This window comes from Megascapheus bottae, chromosome 15 (assembly GCF_031878675.1).
Source record: "Megascapheus bottae isolate mThoBot1 chromosome 15, mThoBot2.hap1, whole genome shotgun sequence".
Lineage (NCBI taxonomy): Eukaryota > Metazoa > Chordata > Mammalia > Rodentia > Geomyidae > Megascapheus > Megascapheus bottae.
In genome coordinates this window covers 42,043,542-42,061,592 of record NC_143523.1, presented here as the reverse complement: position 1 = coordinate 42,061,592, position 18,051 = coordinate 42,043,542, and the positions used below count along the sequence as shown (strand labels likewise).

The window sequence follows — 18,051 nt, the reverse complement described above, 5'->3', positions numbered from 1 at the left end:
TTCATCTTCCTGAGATTTACAAAAGGTTAAGAACTACCGCTCTAAAAGAAAGGTTAGTCTGTTTTGAAATTTGTGATCTTTTAAAATTCATTTTTTTTGCATGTTTACCCTTTAATAACAGAAAACTGGTGGTCAATACTTGAACCTCCACTATTCCTCAAGATAGTAGACCTTTTTAAGGAAGTTGTGGTACATCTTTTGAAACTCTACAAGATTGGCATCCCCCCTTCTGAAAGAAGAATTTTCAACAATTTTCTTCATACTGCATTAAAGGTTTTAGAAATACTACATAGGGTATGTTTAATAATTTATTTTTTCTTTCTCATTGCTGTTAACAAGTTGATTGTGCTTTTCTCAAAATTAATATATTACGATTTAGATGGATATAAAACACATATCAATGAAATTTGAAAAAGTTAAGTTTCCTTTAAAAGTTGTAATGTATTATACTTTAGAACTTTTGTCCTCCTGGGCCTTGCTAAGCGTGTATAGATAACATGTTTGTATTTGGGCAGAATAATAGCATATTAATGAATTAGAACGCTTGTATTTTTTGTGAGAAATATACTATGTTGATTTAGTTGTATATTTTTATGAGTTATTAATGATTATCATTTGAAACCTACTGGGCCTTTGTTGTTATTATGAACATTTAAACTTACATTCTTTTGATGTCAGGTACTAGTGGCCTCAATCAAAGTGAATGTTTCATTTGAAACAAATGACTAATTTGAAATTGAAGCCATATATAATTCATTAATTTGCCTATTGTTCTTTCCTGCCCTTTTTCTCAGTGTAAGAAATAGTACCCTTTACACTTGTAGAAGTGCAAAGTTATATGAAGAAGTAGAGTCTCAGCTGTTTCATTAGAGATGGATTTGAGGCATCCCTAACAGTTGGTAGGTATATATATATCTCTGTTATGCCATTTGGTATTCTTGAGTTGCTATTTAGATCAGACATGACCTAAGGGAGAAGCATAAGTTTCTGGCCTACAGAGTGACCCAGAACCTCATATTGAACCTATAGCATTAAAAAGTTTTCTTTTTTGTAATGGATACTTTATACTTTTAGACCTTCTTGCCTGATATTAAGGTAATTAATAAAGGGGTAAAGGAGATAATCTTATTGTCTTTCCTTCTTTCTTTTCTCAGTCCCTTCCTCCCTTCTTTAGGGCCAAGGTGCCCCCTTTTAGCTTTTTTCACTCAAGGCTGACATTCTACTGCTTGAGCCACAGCCCTGCATCCAGCTTTTTACTAGTTAATTGGAAAATTTTTCTGCCCAAGCTGACATCAAACCAGGGATCGATCCTTAGATCTCAGCTTCCTGAGTAGCTAAGCATGAGCCATCCTTTGCTTTCTGTATGAAAGAGTTTTATGGATTATTTATTTCCCTTTATATTCTTAAGCCCCTGTGTATTTTTTTCAACTACTTCCAGAACTTTTTCTTTTTATAGTTTGTTCCAGATTGTTAGACAACAACTAATTTTTCTAATTATAATGAGAAAGAAATGATAGTAATTTTTTCCTTAGAAAGACCGGTCATTCCCTAAAAGAACCTTTATGTACTGTTAGTATTTTCTAGCTTTATGGGATGGATTTGTATACCTTTTGACTAAATTCAAGAGATTTATTAGATCTCCCTACCACCATACATATACACCTTCTTGCTGTTTTGGTGAATTGTTCATTTTCAGCTGGACTTATTACTCTACCTTTACTATCTGTTTATCTTATTTCTTTTATTTTTTTTATTTTTGCCAGTCCTGGGCTTGAACTCAGGGCCTGAGCACTGTCTTTGGACTTTCTCAAGGATAGAGCTCTACCACTTGAGCCTCAGCACCACTTCCGGCTTTTTTTCTATGTATGTGGTACCGAGGAATCGAACCCTGGTCTTCATGCATGCTAGGCAAGCACTTTAACCACTAGGCCAAACTCCCAGCCCCTATCTTATTTCTTTTTATTTTTTTATTTTTTTTTATTATTTTTTTTTTCATTTTAAAAAGATCCTTTTAATGAAAAATTTCATCAGGAGGATCAATTTCAAATCTGCAATGTATATATAATACTGTTTTTCCTTAGATATAGCAAGAAAAGAGGAAGGGAGTTCGAGAAAGGGAATACAACTATTCTGTCTTTTATAACCATAGACAAGTCTTGAATAAGTAACTTACCTTGAAAAAAACCTCAGTTTCTATTGAGATTCTAGTAAGATTTCATTTCTAGAAACTTTTTGTTGTTGGTTTTGGGCTTGAATTCTGAGTCTGGCCATTGTACCTAAGCTCTTGAGCTTACCACTTGAGCTCTTACCACTGGAGCCACAGTGCCACTGCTGGTTTCTGGTGATTAATTGGAGATAAGAGTCCCATGGACTTTAGTGCCCAGATGGGCTTTGAATGGCAATTCTCAGATCTTAGCCTCCTGAGTAGCTAGGATTACAGGCATGAGCCACCGTGCCGGGCTAGAGACCTTTTTTTATTTTATGGGCTAAGATTTTAGAATCAGGCAACAGTTTGTTCCATAGAACAGAATGTGTTCCGTATAGATATTTTCTTTTAAATGCAAAACAGTTTAATTAGAATTTATTATTCTTGAGGGAGACAAAGTACTATGGAATATTCAAGCTATTATTATTTTTTTCAATTCTAATGAAAAGTGATTAGTTTTGTTTTATTGTCTTTTCCCAATCCCGAGGCTTAAACTCAGGCAGGGCACTGTCCCTGAGCTGCTTACATGCTCAAGGCTGGTGCTCTCCTGCTTGAGCTACTGCTTCCAGCTTTCTTTGTGTAGTTCATTGAAGATCAGGTCTCACAGACTTTTCTGCCTGGGCTGGCTTTGAACCACAATCCTCAGATCTCAGCCTCTTGAGTAGTTAGGGTTATACGAGTGAGTCACCAGTGCTTGGCAGATAGTGTATAGTACCTATTGATTGAAGTATAACAAAAACTAATCTCCCCTAGATCTTTCGAAAAGACTTATGCTAGGTACTAAGATTCAGCTTACAAAAGATAATTCAAATTGGAGAACATCTAACATATATTATTTCCTAGCAGTATCCAGGTGAGAACTTTGCATATATTATTATCAACTTTGGTATTCATATCAACAGTTAGTATTTTACTCCTTTTTATAGATGAAAAAAATTAATCTCATTGTCTCCACTATATTTTGAGGATGAATTCCTTACCATCTTCTAAGTATTGCCAGTTTTTTCTTCTATCTCTACTTGGAAGAAAATTGTACTTCATTCTGCGCTGTGAATAAATACCTCTGGATATTACGAGAGGTTATTCATTTTTATGAAGCCGAAGTTTCTTATCAGAAACTTCATTTTACCTTCCCAAGATGCTGTAATTCCCTAATTTTATTTAATTACTTTGTTTTGTTCTACCACTAGGCTAAACTCCCGGTCCAGGAATGAATATTTTATGAGATAAATGAGTTTACTGGCAAGTAACTGGGATATTTCTGAGTCTTTATGAGGTAGTTTGTAGTGATATTAGTATGTAAAAAGGAAAAACTTGTGGCCTAGCTTCTAAATAATTGTGTTTGTTTTCTAAATTAATGATTTTCCCATCTATTTCTTTTTTGCAACAAATCTTTAAACAAATCCTTAAGTAAATATAAGAAATACATTTAGTTATTATAACCAGCCTTGAACCAAAGTTTATAAACCCAAATATTAATTAGTCCATGGAATAAAAATATTATTGTCAAACTTAAAAATTTTAAACATTTAAGAGAATTTGAATAGGTTGTTTTGAACAATAATTTCTCCTGTTTTATTTTGCAAGTACTTATTTAATGCTTATTTATTTGCCTCTCATTTTATTGCATATTAGAAATGTGAAAATAAGAAAATGGACAGGCACTATTGGCTCATAATTGTAATCCTAGCTACTCAGGAAGCTGAGATCTGAGGATCCAGAGCCAGCCTGGGTAGGAAAGTCCATGAGATGGTTGGAAATGGAGCTGTAGAGCACAAAAGTTTAGGAACAATGCCTAGGCCCTGAGCTCAAATCTCAGACACTCTCACTCTCTCACTCACACACACACACTACACACAAATACACTTTAGTGTTTATATTTACAAATATTGGGAGGGGAAGCCATCGTAGGTTTTGTTTAAAAATTATATATGTTTTCTTTCAGTAAATAGGGTTTTGACTAATGATTTTGGTTACTAAACACAATACTAACAACTATAGCAAGGATTCACAAGTTTTTCTTTAAAGGGCCATGTAGAATATATTTTGTGAGATGTCTTGTTTTTACTGCAACCATTCAGCTTTTATCTCTGCTGTGGACAGCAGGTAAATGTATGGGCTTCTCAGTAAAACTTCATTTATAAATATCAGTGGGTAATATTGGGCACACAAGTAATTGTTTGCTGACTCTTGCTCTAGGATGAAGAGATAACCACGTACAGTGTATGTATTTTTCTTGTCTTTTTGCAAGTCAGTTGTAGCATCTTCATGATGCTCTGGTCTGTTTCTTCCAAGTGAGATCCCTGGTAACATGTTGTTAAAAAAGAAAACAAAGTGCATTTGTCATTAAACAGATTAAAAACATGACTGTAGCTAGGCACTTATAGCTCATGCCTGTAATCCTAATTACTCTAGAGGTTAAGTTCTGAGAATCCAGGCAGTTAGAAGCCAACTGGGGCAGGAAAGTCTGTGAGGATTTTCTTTCCAGTTCATTGCCAAAAAAAGCCAGAAGTGGAGCTATGGCTTAAGTAGTAGAGCACTAGCCTTGAACAAAAAGCTCAGGCCCTAAGTTCAAGCCCCAGGATCAGAATGAACACACACATGCATGCACTCACACACGCTCACATGTTCACACATTCACTATGTATATTTGTTTTGGGGGGTGAGGGTGGAGGTGGGAGGCTTGAACTCTGGGCCTGAGTGCTGTCCCTGAGCTCTTCAGCTCAAGGCTAGTGCTTGAGCTACAGTGCCAAGCTGTGTGCACTCTATACATTTATACATAGGAGTATTTATGCTCATACATATGAATGAATATGTAAATATAAAAATGCAAATGTGCGTGAACATGCATGTGTTATTCTCAGGGCCTCAAACATGAAACCCATATCCCCTAGTCTTTGCAGTATTTTATTAAGAATTCTAGTAGAATGTGAAAGTGGTCATCTACATGTATACTTCCTGATTTTAGGGAGAAAGTTGTCGTGTTAGTTGTTACAGGGCCTTTATTGGTTTGAAAGGTTTCTGTCCTAGTTTGCTGTTTATTATTGATGAATGGTGTCGAATTTTGTCAGGTGTTTTGTATCTGTCAAGTGGAACAAATGATTTATGTGTATGTGTCATGGGACTTGAACTCTGGGCCTAGACGTTGTCCCTGAGCTCTTCAGCTCAAGGCTACCACCCTACCCTTTGAGCCACAGTGTCACTTCCCAAACGATTCTTTTCAGTCTTTTTCCTCTGAAAAACAGCATTCATTTGGGAATGTAAAGTCGATTTTGTACTGTTGGAATGAATTTCACTTGAGCGTTACTGTACTTTATATTTATTGTGGAATTTAATTTGTTGTATTTTGTGGAGGATTTTGTCTTTTTCATGAGGAATATATTGGTTCGTATTTTTCATTTCTCAGATTACTATCAATTTTGGGTATCACGTGTATTCTGGCTTTATAAAATAAACGATTTCTCTTTTAAATTTGATTTAAATGAATCCCCCCCGCCCCCCCCACACACACTTGTGGAGTTTGTACTCTGGACCTGGGCACTATTTCTAAGCTGTAAAGCTCAAGGCTAGGGTTCTGCCACTTAAGCCACAGCGCCACTTCTGGTTATCTGGTGGTTAATTGGAGATAAGAGTCTCAAAGTCTTTTGTGCCTGGGTTGGCTTTGAACCACAATCCTGAGATCTCAGCCTCCCTGAGTAGCTAGGTTTATAGGCATAAACCACCGACACCTGCCATCTTGACTTATTACTTCCATCACTTTAATAAGATTTCTACTTACCTCTTGAGCTCATTGTCTTTATCTCTCATGCCAATTTGGGAGTAAAGTGTGTTTTCTTTTATTTAAAAAAAAAAGTGCATGTCTGTTTTCTGCCTACATTTTTGGGTTGATGTTCATTGTTGCTTTATACCTAGTCTAGAGTTTGTAATTGCTGTTTTCAGAGTCAGGAGAATCATTCCAGATACTGTCTGCCATCAGAATTCCTCTTACTTTTTTTTTTTTTTTTTTTGCCAGTCCTGGGCTTGAGCTCAGGGCCTGAGCACTGTCCTTGGACTTTCTCAAGGCTAGAGCTCTACCACTTGAGCCTCAGTGCCACTTCGGGCTTTTTTTCTATATGTGGTACCGAGGAATCGAACCTGGGTCTTCATGCATGCTAGGCAAGCACTTTAACCACTAGGCCAAACTCCTGGCCCTCTTTCACTTTTTTTTTTTAACCTTTTCACTCACATTTCCCCCCACATCTTGGTATGTCCATATATGTATGCAATTATACTTTGATAGACTAACTCCTATGTCACTTTCCCTTCTTTCTTCCCAAACCAGTTTCAACAAGTTTCATTATTGTCCCATCTTCACACATGTACATAGTCTTTCAACCACATTCACCCTCTTTGATTCTTCTGTGTTCACTTTCTCATTAGTATCCTCGCATAGCCTTCATCCGTTTACATTCCTGTTACAATTTTTCTTTGATATATGCTAATTGTTTAAAGGTTTTTACCTTGATGTTTTATGCATGTGTGTACAATATTTTAGTCAAATTGACCCCCTTGTTTCCTACACCCAATGCCTAGTTGCTTTCAATTTAGAGTACCATCCTACTTTCTATCCCTATTACCTTACCTTCTTGAAAAATGCTGGCCAAATTCCTCTGGTAGTTTCTTCATTGTGATTTTTCTCCATTCCTTCTTTCCAACTGGAATTTAAAGGATAAGTATTGCTTATATTCAAATTAAATCATTTTGCTTTTTTGTCTTTCTGTAACATATCATTATAATATTAAGACATGTTATAAGTATTAAGAGATGGTTAGCTTGCATATTTGGTTAAGATCGTGTTTGCTACTGTAAAGACTTGTTTTTCCTATTGTATATATAATGTACAGTTTATATATTCTTTAATGGCACATAATCCGTTCTGTGTTGTCACCGTGAAGACATTTACAACTTTTCTTTCTTTCTTTCTGTCTTTCTTTCTTTTTTTTTTTTTTTTGGCCAGTACTGGGCTGAGCTCAGGGCCTGAGCACTGTCCTTGGGCATTCCTCAAGGCTAGACTTCTACCCTGAGCCACCGCACCACTTCTGACTTTTCCTATATATGTGGTACCAGGAATCAAACCTGGGTCTTTATGCATGCTAGGCAGGCACTCTATGACCAGGCCAAACTCCCAACTCTATTTACAACTTTTCTACTAGAGTTTGGAGTACTTAGTGCAGATACTACAACTTCAGTCTCCCATAGCACTGACTAATACTTTGCGTGTAATAAGCATTCACTTGTGTGTGTGTGTGTGTGTGTGTGTGTGTATTTATTTATTATTATTATTATTTTTATTTTTTGCCATTCATTCTTGGGGATTGAGCTTAGGGCCTGAGCAGTTCTCAAGGTTGGAACTCTACCACTTGAGCCACAGCACCAGTTCTGGCTTTTTCTATACGTGTGATACTGAGGAACTGAACCCAGGTCTTTGTGTATGCTATGCAAGCACTCTACCACTAGGCCAAATTCCTGGCCTCAGTAATATTTTTTTTTTTCATAGGAGGAGAAAAATTAGCTGAGAAATACTCAGCCTTAATACTTGCCTTAATATTTCTGGTTAAATTGATATAAGCAAATTAATTTAGTTAATTTAACCAATTTAATGTATATTGTTTTTTAGGTAAATGAAAAAACAGGACAGATTATACAGTACGATAAATTTTATATACATGAAGTACAAGAACTGATAGACATAAGGAATGATTATATCAACTGGGTCCAACAACAGGCCTATGGAATGGTATGTTTCCTATATCTTGTGATTTCATTCTCGTGTCTTTTGTTCTAATGCAAAAGAAATAAAGGTTTTTACAGTGCTGTTTATTTCATAGCTTTTATTCAGAGTATGAGAGTACATAGCATAAGTATTTATGTTTAACAACAAATATTGTATTCTTCTGCAAACCAAAGAGACAAGATACATTTTTCCTTTTTTCTTTATATATATTGAATGTATTTCAGACTCCCTATATGTGTATATGTGTTCATGTGTATATACATATATATGTATGTGTATTTTCACATGCACACACTTTTTTTTAGCATGTGGCCAAGTCTCTAGTAACTGGACTCACAATATCCATTAAAGTACTATCATAATCTTAAGGTGAATTAAGCACATAAATTTTAATGTGGTACCTGAGTGAGATCACACAGACCTGTAATCCTGGTGTTTGGATGGTGGGGGTGGCACCATGAATTTTTAATACTGCCTAGGTTTAGTGAGAACCTCTTTCAAAAAGAAAGAAGTAGAATAACAAAAATCAGTGTGGAAATAGATAAGCAGTTAAATATAAAATATTCTTAATTGTAACAAAAATCAATGTGGAGATAGATAAGCAGCTAAATACAAAATACTCTTAATTGTTTTCTATTTTTGTGTACAGGAGGCCAATTTTTCTATCCCTAAAGTGGGTAATTTAATTTATATCAGGTGATGATAGAAGCATGAGTAAACGTATTGCTTGCATGTTGTTATGTTATTAGAAGCTCCTGTGGATAGGTGTATTCAACAACACCTCTAATAGTGTCTAGACTAAATCTACTAGTAACTGAAAACATAGTAGGGTTTTTTGTTTAATGATGTGGTTAGTGTGTGATTTTTAGTGTGGTTTTTCCTCCAGGAATCTTAACTTCTTTCTCTTAGTACTTGCAGAGACTCATTGATTTTTTTTTTTTCCCCCGCTTATAGAATCAGTGGGGAGCTCAAATGCCAAGTGATTTATTGCCTTTGTAAAGACAGATATATTTATTTGTTTACTCAACAGATACTTAATAAAACCTAGTATTGTGGCTCATGTGTGTAGTTCTAATACTCAGGACAACTGGGGGAGACATGGACCATGAGTTTGAGGTCAACATGGGCTATAACAAAACTACCTCAAGATTCTTGTGTATGTTAGCGTTTGAACTCAAGGAACTTTTGTTCTTCATTACTGAAGGCTGGCACTCTGCCACAGGAGTCATAGTTCCACTTCTTGATTTTTGGGGGTTAATTGAGATGGTGTCCTTGTCTATGCTGGTTTCGAACTGAGATCTTCAAATCTCAGTGACTAAGTAGCTTTGGTTGCATGCATGAGCCACCAGTGCTTAGCTCTTTTCTTTTTTTGCCAGTCCTGGGGCTTGAACTCAGGGCCTGAGCATTGTCCTTGGGCTTTCTCAAGACTAGAACTCTACCACTTGAGGCACAGCACCACTTCCAGCTTTTTTCTATGTATGTAGTGCCGAGGAATCGAACCATGGACTTCATGAATGCTAGGCAAGCACTACCACTAAGGCCAAACTCCTGGCCCCAGTGTTTTTTTTTTTGTTTTGTTTTGTTTTGTTTTGTTTTTTTTTAATCAAGTTATGTGGATATTTAAAAGACAAGTAATTTTTTAAAATGATAATTTACTCTGAAGGGTGATTATGTTGTGATCACTAGGAAATCCAGTTTATAACCTAAATATGGCAAAGAAGCAGTATAATAAAAGTGCCTAGGTTCAGGCCATACATGTTGTGCAAACCAGTGATACCAGCTCTCAGGAGAATCTTAACTACGTAGTGAAATTTATCTCCAGAAAACCCACAAATAACAACAACAGTAAAAATACAAGCTGGGCATTGGTGGCTCACACCTGAAATCCTAGCCTCAGGATATTGAGATCTGAGGATTGTGGTTCAAATCTGGCTGGGTAAGGAAAGTCTGAGACTCTTACCCCCATTTAACCAACAGAAAACACCAGAAGTAGCCCTGTGGATCAAAGTGATAGAATACTAGTCTTGTGCCAAAAGAGCTCAGGGGCAGCATCCAGGCCTTGAGTTCAAGTTGTGGCATTGACAAACAAACAAACTCCCCTTCCCACTCTTAAGTTAAAAATTCTCTCCAAGGGCCGAGAGTTTGGCCTAGTGGTTAAAGTGCTTGCCTAGCATGCATGAAGACCCGGGTTCGATTCCTCGGTACCACATATATAGAAAAAAGCCGGAAGTGGTGCTGAGGCTCAAGTGGTAGAGCTCTAGCCTTGAGAAAGTCCAAGGACAGTCCTCAGGCCCTGAGCTCAAGCCCAGGACTGGCAAAAAAAAAAAAAAAAAAAAATTCTCTCCAAGTGCTTAGAAATCCATAGGAATATGTATCCTTTGTACTCTGCACACCTAATTTAAAAAAGTGTCTTAGAAATATCTACCTGGATCATTGTGAAGTATACCAGTTGTCCTTTTACCTAGAGTTTTTGTCCATAAATACTGAGGTTGGGAAATGAGTTCAGTGTCAGCCTGGGCTACATAGTGAATCCCTGTCTAAAAATAAGAGGGCTGGGAAGGTGCCTAGTGATAAGAGACTGTTTGCTTAGCACTCATGAAGCCCTAGGTTCTATTCTGTGGTACCACATACACAGAAAAAGCTGGAAGTGGTGTTAATGGCTCAAGGACAGTGCTTAGGCTGATTTCAAACCCCAGAACTGGCCCTCCAAAAAAAGTAGTTTAGGAATTTGGCCTAGTGTTAGACTCCTTGCCAGGCATGCATAAAGACCCAGGTTTGATTTCTCAGTACCACATACATAGAAGAAGCTGGAAGTGTTGCTGTGGCTCAAGTGGTAGAGCTCTAGCCTTGAGAAAGCCCAGGGATAGTGCTCAGGACCTGAGTTCAAAAAGCCCAGGACTGGCAAAAAAAAAAAAGTGTCTCATATTGTAACTACTTTACTATCCTATATATCTTATAACATTATGTTTGCGTGTCTTAAACTTGAAATGTGAAAATTATTGTTAATTTGCTGGCACATTGGTTCATGCCTGTAATATTAAGCCATTATCTGAAGATCATGGTTTGCAGGGAAGCCCAGGCAGGAAAGTCTGTGAAACTTTTATCCCCCCTTTTAACTACAAAAAGCCAGAAGTGTTTCTGTAGCTCAAATAATAGAGCATCAACCTTGAACAAAGAAGCTTTAAAGATAGTGTTCAGGCTGAGTTCAAGCTTCAAGATAACCCCCCAATAGCCCCCCGTCCAAAATTATAAATGTTACTAATTCTTTGTATAAACAAGGTTTTTGTTAATCACTGAAAAATATTGCTATGACATCTGTTGGAAGGAAAGATTCTCCATTACTTTCTTTGCCAGTTAGGAAATATATGAATCCATCAAGTATGTGCATCTATGATGGTTAAAATATCATATTCTGTGGAATTTCAGGTTTTATGTACACAGGTTGAGCATCCCAAATGTTTCAGAAGCAACATATATAGATTCCAAAATTAAAAAAAAACAAAAACAGGGGCCTGAAGTTTGGCCTAGTGATAGAGTGCTTGCCTAGCATGCATGGAAGCCCTAGGTTCGATTCCTTGGTACCACATACACAGAAAAAGCTTGAAATGGAACCTCTGGCTCAAGTGGTAGAGCCTAGAAAAATTGGAGGGACAATGCTAAGCCCCTGAGTTCAAGCCCTAGGTCTGGCAAAAAACAAAAACAAAAACCCCAGAAAATAACAAGAAAAAACACTGCAAAATCTGAAACACTTTTGGTCTCAAACATTTCATATAAAGTATACTGGAGTCCTTTTGTTCTGCTGAGATGCCTAGCTTTTTTTTTTTTTTATCATCACCTTCCATTCTTCTGTCCTTTTTACCTCTTTCCTGTTACATATTTTTGTGAAGTAGATGCTTGATTCTCCTATTCTTGGTAGTGATTATATAATCCTGTTTTTCCCATAGTTCACTAATGGTGATGTGTGAAATGTTTTTCAGTTGGATTCTTTTCTCCCTCTGCTGTTGTGATCTCTTGGCAGGATGATAGGGTGATATGTTTTATTTTTTTCTCTTCTGCTGTTTGATGATTATTTTCTAATTTATTGTGTAGTATTCTTTTACTTTTTTTTCCCCTCAAGACTAGAGCTCTACCTCTTGATCCACAGCACCACTTCTAGATTTTTCTCTATATGTCTTACTGAGGAACCAGTATGGGTCTTTGTACATAGTAGGCAAGCACTCTACCACTAAGTCAAACTCCCTTTACTCTTTTTTTTTTTTTTTTGCCGCCAGTCCTGTGGCTTGAATTCAGGGTCTGATCGCTGCCCTTGGGTTTTCCTCAAGGCTAATGCTCTACCACTTAAGCCACAGTACCACTTCTGGCTTTTCTATGTAGGTGGTACCAGATATTCGTGCATGCTAGGAAGATACTTTACCAGTAGGCCAAACTCCCAGCCTGACTGGCCCTTTACTCTTAAACTTTAAGAAATACCTTAGTTATTACTAAACCCTTTGCCATTTTCCTTTTAACACATTTTTCTAAGTTGTTATATATACATGTTATTGGTGTATGCCTCTGAAAAATTGGCTGAATGGAAAAAAAAATAAAAGGTGTATCTGGTTTTTTATGTATGGATTACAGTGAGATTCATTTTTTTTAATTTATTGTTATTTATTATTTCTTTATTTTTTGCCGGTCCTTGCTGGAACTCAGGCCTGAGCACTGTCCTTGGGCTTTCTCAGGGCTAGAGCTCTACCACTTGAGCCACAGCACCACTTCTGGCTTTTTCTATGTATTTGATAACCCAAGAATTGAACCTGGGTTTTCTTGCGTGCTAGGAAAGCACTCTACCACTAGGCCAAACTCCCAGCCCCATTATTTATAATTTATAAAGGTGATGTACAGGGCCGGGAGTTTGGCCTAGTGGTTGAGTGCTTGCCTACCATGCATGAAGACCTGGGTTCCATTCCTTGGTACCACATACATAGAAGAAAAGCCAGAAGTGGTGCTGAGGCTCAAGTGGTAGAGCTCTAGCCTTGAGAAAGTCTAAGGATAGTGCTCAGGCGCTGAGCTCAAGCCCAGGACTGGCAAAACTAAAAAAAATAAAATAAAATAAAGGTGATGTACAGAGGTACATAGTTAGAGTAACCAGCTAAAGCGTATATTTCTTAACCTGGTTCTGGTATCTCACGTCTATAATCCTAGCTACTCAGGAGGCTGAGATCTGAGGATGATGTTCACGAGACTCTTACTAATTAACCACCAGAAAACTGGAAGTAGCGCTGTGGTTCAAGTGGTAGAGGGGTATCCTTGAGTTGAAGAGCTCAGGAACAGTACTCAGGTCCAGAGTTCAAGCCCTACAACTGACCAAAAAAAACAACAAAACAAAACAAAACACAACCTAAAAAAAACTAAAACAAAATAAGACAAAATCCAAAACGAGTATATTTCTTTTTGGACAGTTCCACCCTCAAGTATGTTTTAAAATTCCTTTTTCCTTTTAACAAAAAGTATCTATGTGATGCATCCCATTCAAATTAGTAAAAGTAATGTAAATTAGGAAAATTTTCATCATTGATACTATGTATATTTATGTCAAAAATCTTAATTATTCATTACGAATGTGATCTCTTTAGTTGAATACTGTATTTGTCCTGTGGAAATAAGTTACTATATGTTACCTCTGAATAGCTACTAAGCTAGCAACATAACATGTTCACAACAAAATAGATGGGCTGGTATAAACGACTAAGTAGACTATGTTTGGAGGATATACCAGTAAACTCATTTGGTTTGAGTTTTCCCTTTATTTCTAGTCAACTGTGAAGTACCTCAATTCTAGACTGTTCTATCTTCTGACACCCATTTCAAGTTTAGACAAGTTGTTCTCCACATTAAAGCTACGTTCAGTAACTTGTTTTCAGAACTCACAGAACCCAGAAAACACAGAGGATTAATTTGCTGTAGGGAAAGGATATAGATTAAAATTAACCACAGGAAGAAGCACATGAGGGAGAATCCAGGAAATGTACCAAAAGCAGAGCACCTCCTTAGTTACCTGGTATTGATGTATGGTATCAATGCAAGCTACTGAAGCTCACATGAACTTCACTGTTCAGTTTTTATTGGTTCTCAGTCAAATGTTACTCCTGTGGGGTCTTTTTCTAGAGGCAGAACTGATAGCACATAGCCAAAATCTCCATCATAAATCACATTGTAACATTGTCTAATGGCAAAAGGCCCCAGGCAAATAAGTTACTTTTCAGGCGGGATGTTCCAGTGGCCTGTAGATCTTCCCAGTTGCCTGGAGATCTTCCCAGTAGCCAAAGGCTACTTGTACTCTTTGGCTTGTTCTTTTCACTACACCAGACAGCATCTGTACATTCAGTAACTTGTTTCTGTAGAGGACTACTCTAACCCTGAGAATACAGGAAGTTATAAGAAAGTATGTATTCCGTTTTAGTGAAGTGGTAAGCTCTGTAAACTTTGTTTTCACTACCTCTACCTCATTTCCTGTCCTCTACTTTTAAATTTGAATTGAAAAAAAAAAAATCACGTGGCTGGCCTTTCTAGAAGCAGTAAGTTTTTCTCAGATTATTTATTCCTGGTCAGGCATGGTGGCTCATGCCTGTAATCCTAGCTACTCAGGAGGCTGAGATCTGAGGATTGAGGTTCAAAGCTCAAAGCCAGCCTGGGCACTACAAAGCCTTGTGACTCTTAATCTCCAGTTAATCATTAGAAAATGGGAAGTGGGACTGTGGCAGTAAGCCTTGAGCTGAAGAGCTGAGGGATAGTACCCAGGGCCAGAGTTCAAGCCCCGTGACCCACCAAAAAACAAAGGGGGGGGCGTTATTCATTTTCAGTAAAGTAGTAAGTTTTGTAAATTTTTGTTTTGCTACTTATCAATCCATTTTCTGCCTTATACTTTATATTTTAAGTTAATTTGGCTTTTAAAAAGCATACAAGACAGCTTATACTTTGCTTGTTACTACTGTCGAAAACCAATTTGTGGCTTATTTTTCCTTACTTAGTTTCTGTGTAGTATTGTAATGCAGAAGACTTTGACTTTTTAAAGTTTAAACCCATTCTCAAACATCTGAGAAATATTTCTTCCGTTTTTCATGGAAATAAATGCAGTAAAAACCATAAAGTTATTTTTTAAGATCACATCAAGTTTAAGATTCTATAACCTGCAAATGAAGTACTTAGTTGCTAAAGCCAAATTTAATTGTATTAAAGTTTAGATTGTTTTTTTTTTTGCCCGTCCCCGGGCTTGAACTCAGTGCCTGAGCACTGTTCTTGGGTTTTCTCAAGGCTAGAGCTCCAACACTTGAGCCGCAGCACCATTTCTAGCTTTTTCTATGTACCAAGGAATCAAACCCAGGTCTTTGTGCATGCTAGGGCAAGCACTTTACCACTAGGCCAAACTCCCTGCCCCTGGATAATTTTATGTTCATAAAATATCTGAAACAAGGCTTACATTTATAGACATAAACAGGATGTAGGAAGGACAACTGTTGTGGTAAATACATTTTCTATCTCCTTAATCCAAGCAAAAGATATGAAATGCTGTTTTGAATAGTAGTAGTAGTTTGGTCACTAACATTGCTCTTTCCTCATTATTGTTGCATTTTGCATTGCTGTCTTAGGATGTCAGCCATGGATTAACTGAGGTAAGTTGGATGTAATAAAGTCTTGTGTTCAGAATAATATACCCTTCTTTTCTTGCTGTGTAAGAAAATGTCCTTTTTTGTGTGTGATTTTTGTAATTGTGTGTATAGGCGTTATTTTGGTTTGAAATTTGAGTTCATAGAAATTATCCTAGATTACATTTCAGAATTTGTTAGCTATCATTCTACGTGTTTTTTAGTTAGATTACTTTTACAGTAGTTCTTGATCTTCCTTAATATTTAAAATGTAAATGTCCTTAAAATATTAAGAAACAGATTTTCATTTGAAAATTTGACAGATTCCTCTTTAGTAAAGCAAACATCTGAAAAATTAAGGGAATCTATCAAAAAAAAGTACTTAGAATAATATACAACAAATCATTTTGTTCTAATAAGTTTTTATTTTCAGTTGGCAGATATCCCTGTTACAATCTGTACGTATCCATTTGTATTTGATGCCCAAGCAAAAACTACTCTGTTACAAACAGATGCAGTCTTACAGATGCAGGTAAAATAATATATAAGACTAATTTGACTTTGAAGTGTTAAGCTGCTACCGTAATGTTTTATACAAAATAAATATTTGAAACCTGCCTATAATCAGTTTTCTTTGGGTACCAATGTTATGCTGTCATTTGCAAAAGTAACCTAAGTACCTACAAAGAAGACTGCTTATTAGAATGATATGCATGTACTTCTGAGAGTTGTTTATAAAAAATGCTGCAATTAAAGACTTTCTTTCACATATCTTTACAATGATATATCCTTTTTTCATTATGTAAATATGTAGTCTTTAAAAACAGTTTTACTAGTTTACATGAGAACATGTTAGATTATATGTCTTACTTACTTGGTAAAAGATGAAATGACTAGTGGTGAAATAAACTAGGATACAGTCAGTTACTTAGTAGATGAAGGATATGAATTGCCTTGAAGAAAATTCTAAATGTTGTTGAGATTAGTCATCACCTTTCATTCTTCTGCTTCCAGCATTTGTTCATTTATAAGAAATATTTTTAAAAACTAGTTGATACTATGTAAATTGAACTAGAAATGTGGATTAGTGGTTATCATGCTTGCCTAGAGTGCATGAAGCCCTCAGTTTGAGTCTTCAGTATCAGAAAATGCCAAAAGTGGTGCTGTGGCTCAAACAGTAGAGTGTTAGCCTTGAGCACAGAGAGGCTCAAGGACAATGCCCAGGACCTGAGTTCAAGCCCCAGGACTGCCCCCCATCCCCAATAAAAAAGTCAAGCCAGGCACTGTGGCTCATGCCTCTAATCCTAGCTACTCAGGAGGCTGAGATGTGAGGATCAAGGTTCAAAGCCAGCCAGGGCACAAAAGGACCTGAGACTCTTATCTTCAATTAATCTCTAGAAAACAGGAATGGGACTTGGATCAAGGGTAGGGTTGGGTAGGGTAGTAGCCTTGTTAGCCTTGAGCGGAAGAACTCAGTGACAGTGCCCAAGGGTAGGGTGGTAACCTTGAGCTGGAGAGCTCAAGGACAGCGACCAGGCCGAGTTCAAGCCCCACGACCCACCCCCCCCCCCCAAAAAAAAAAGAAAAGTTAAAGTAAGTTCACTTTATTAATTTGAAGCTGGAGTCCTAACTAATCAGGAGGGCATTTCAGCCTCCTTTGGTTCAAAATAAAACCAAGGCAGGAAGGTCTGTGAAATAATCATCTCCAGTTATACAGCAAAAAGCAGGTCTGGGGGCATAGTAGAGTGCTAGTCCTGAGCATGCAAGCTGAATAATAAGTGTAAGGCCCTGAGTTCAAATCCTAGTAGTCACAAAAAAATACGTTATCTTCCTCAGATATAGACTATCTGACTAGTTTCACGACCAAGGTAATGAAGAATTACAACCTTGAATCTAAGTCTAAAAATACTTTTAAAAACAGAATTTTAGTAACTTACTTCATTATGTCAATTTGTTACTCAAAATCATTTAAAAAATGAATACTAGGGCTGTAGGATCCTAGTAAGAGGAAAAATTTTACAGATAATGCTATTTCTACTTTAATCCCAAGAAGAAAATTAGTACGCTTAGTAAACTACTCATTTTAAGTAGTTATACAAAGGAGTTGTCATTCAACAAATCAGTTTATGAATACTATGCATCTTTCAGCATTCTCACCCATCCCTCCCTACTTACAACGTCCCTCATTCTTTTTAATTTTGTAGGATATACATTAAATTCTTGCCTGTATTCTCCCTCTGTTTATTTTTCTATCCTGATTTGTACATTTAATATGATACATTCTGTTTTAGAGCAAGAACAAGATGAAAGCCATGAGGGGTGGGGAGAGGCTTTAAATTATAAAAACCAAATACTTGGTGTGTGAGTTCATATGGTGACCACCGTATTTCTGGTAAATTTCTGTAAAATACTTAGCTAGATGATTTCCTTATATGCTTTACTCCCCA

General features: G+C 36.8%; 1 protein-coding gene across 9 annotated transcripts in view; it reads left to right on the top strand.

Annotated features, from left to right (window-relative positions):
- Herc4 (HECT and RLD domain containing E3 ubiquitin protein ligase 4) overlaps positions 1-18,051 on the top strand; it is a 94,287-nt gene that overhangs the window by 61,244 nt on the left and 14,992 nt on the right. For 7 of the 9 annotated variants that reach the window (XM_090346421.1, XM_090346424.1, XM_090346422.1 and 4 more), the window contains 4 exons: positions 122-294; positions 7,863-7,982; positions 15,608-15,631; positions 16,038-16,136. In XM_090346421.1, coding sequence (XP_090202547.1) covers positions 122-294; positions 7,863-7,982; positions 15,608-15,631; positions 16,038-16,136 — 416 coding nt within the window. The remainder of the gene's footprint in view (positions 1-121; positions 295-7,862; positions 7,983-15,607; positions 15,632-16,037; positions 16,137-18,051) is intronic. The other 2 variants (XM_090346425.1, XM_090346423.1) reach the window with 1 other exon arrangement.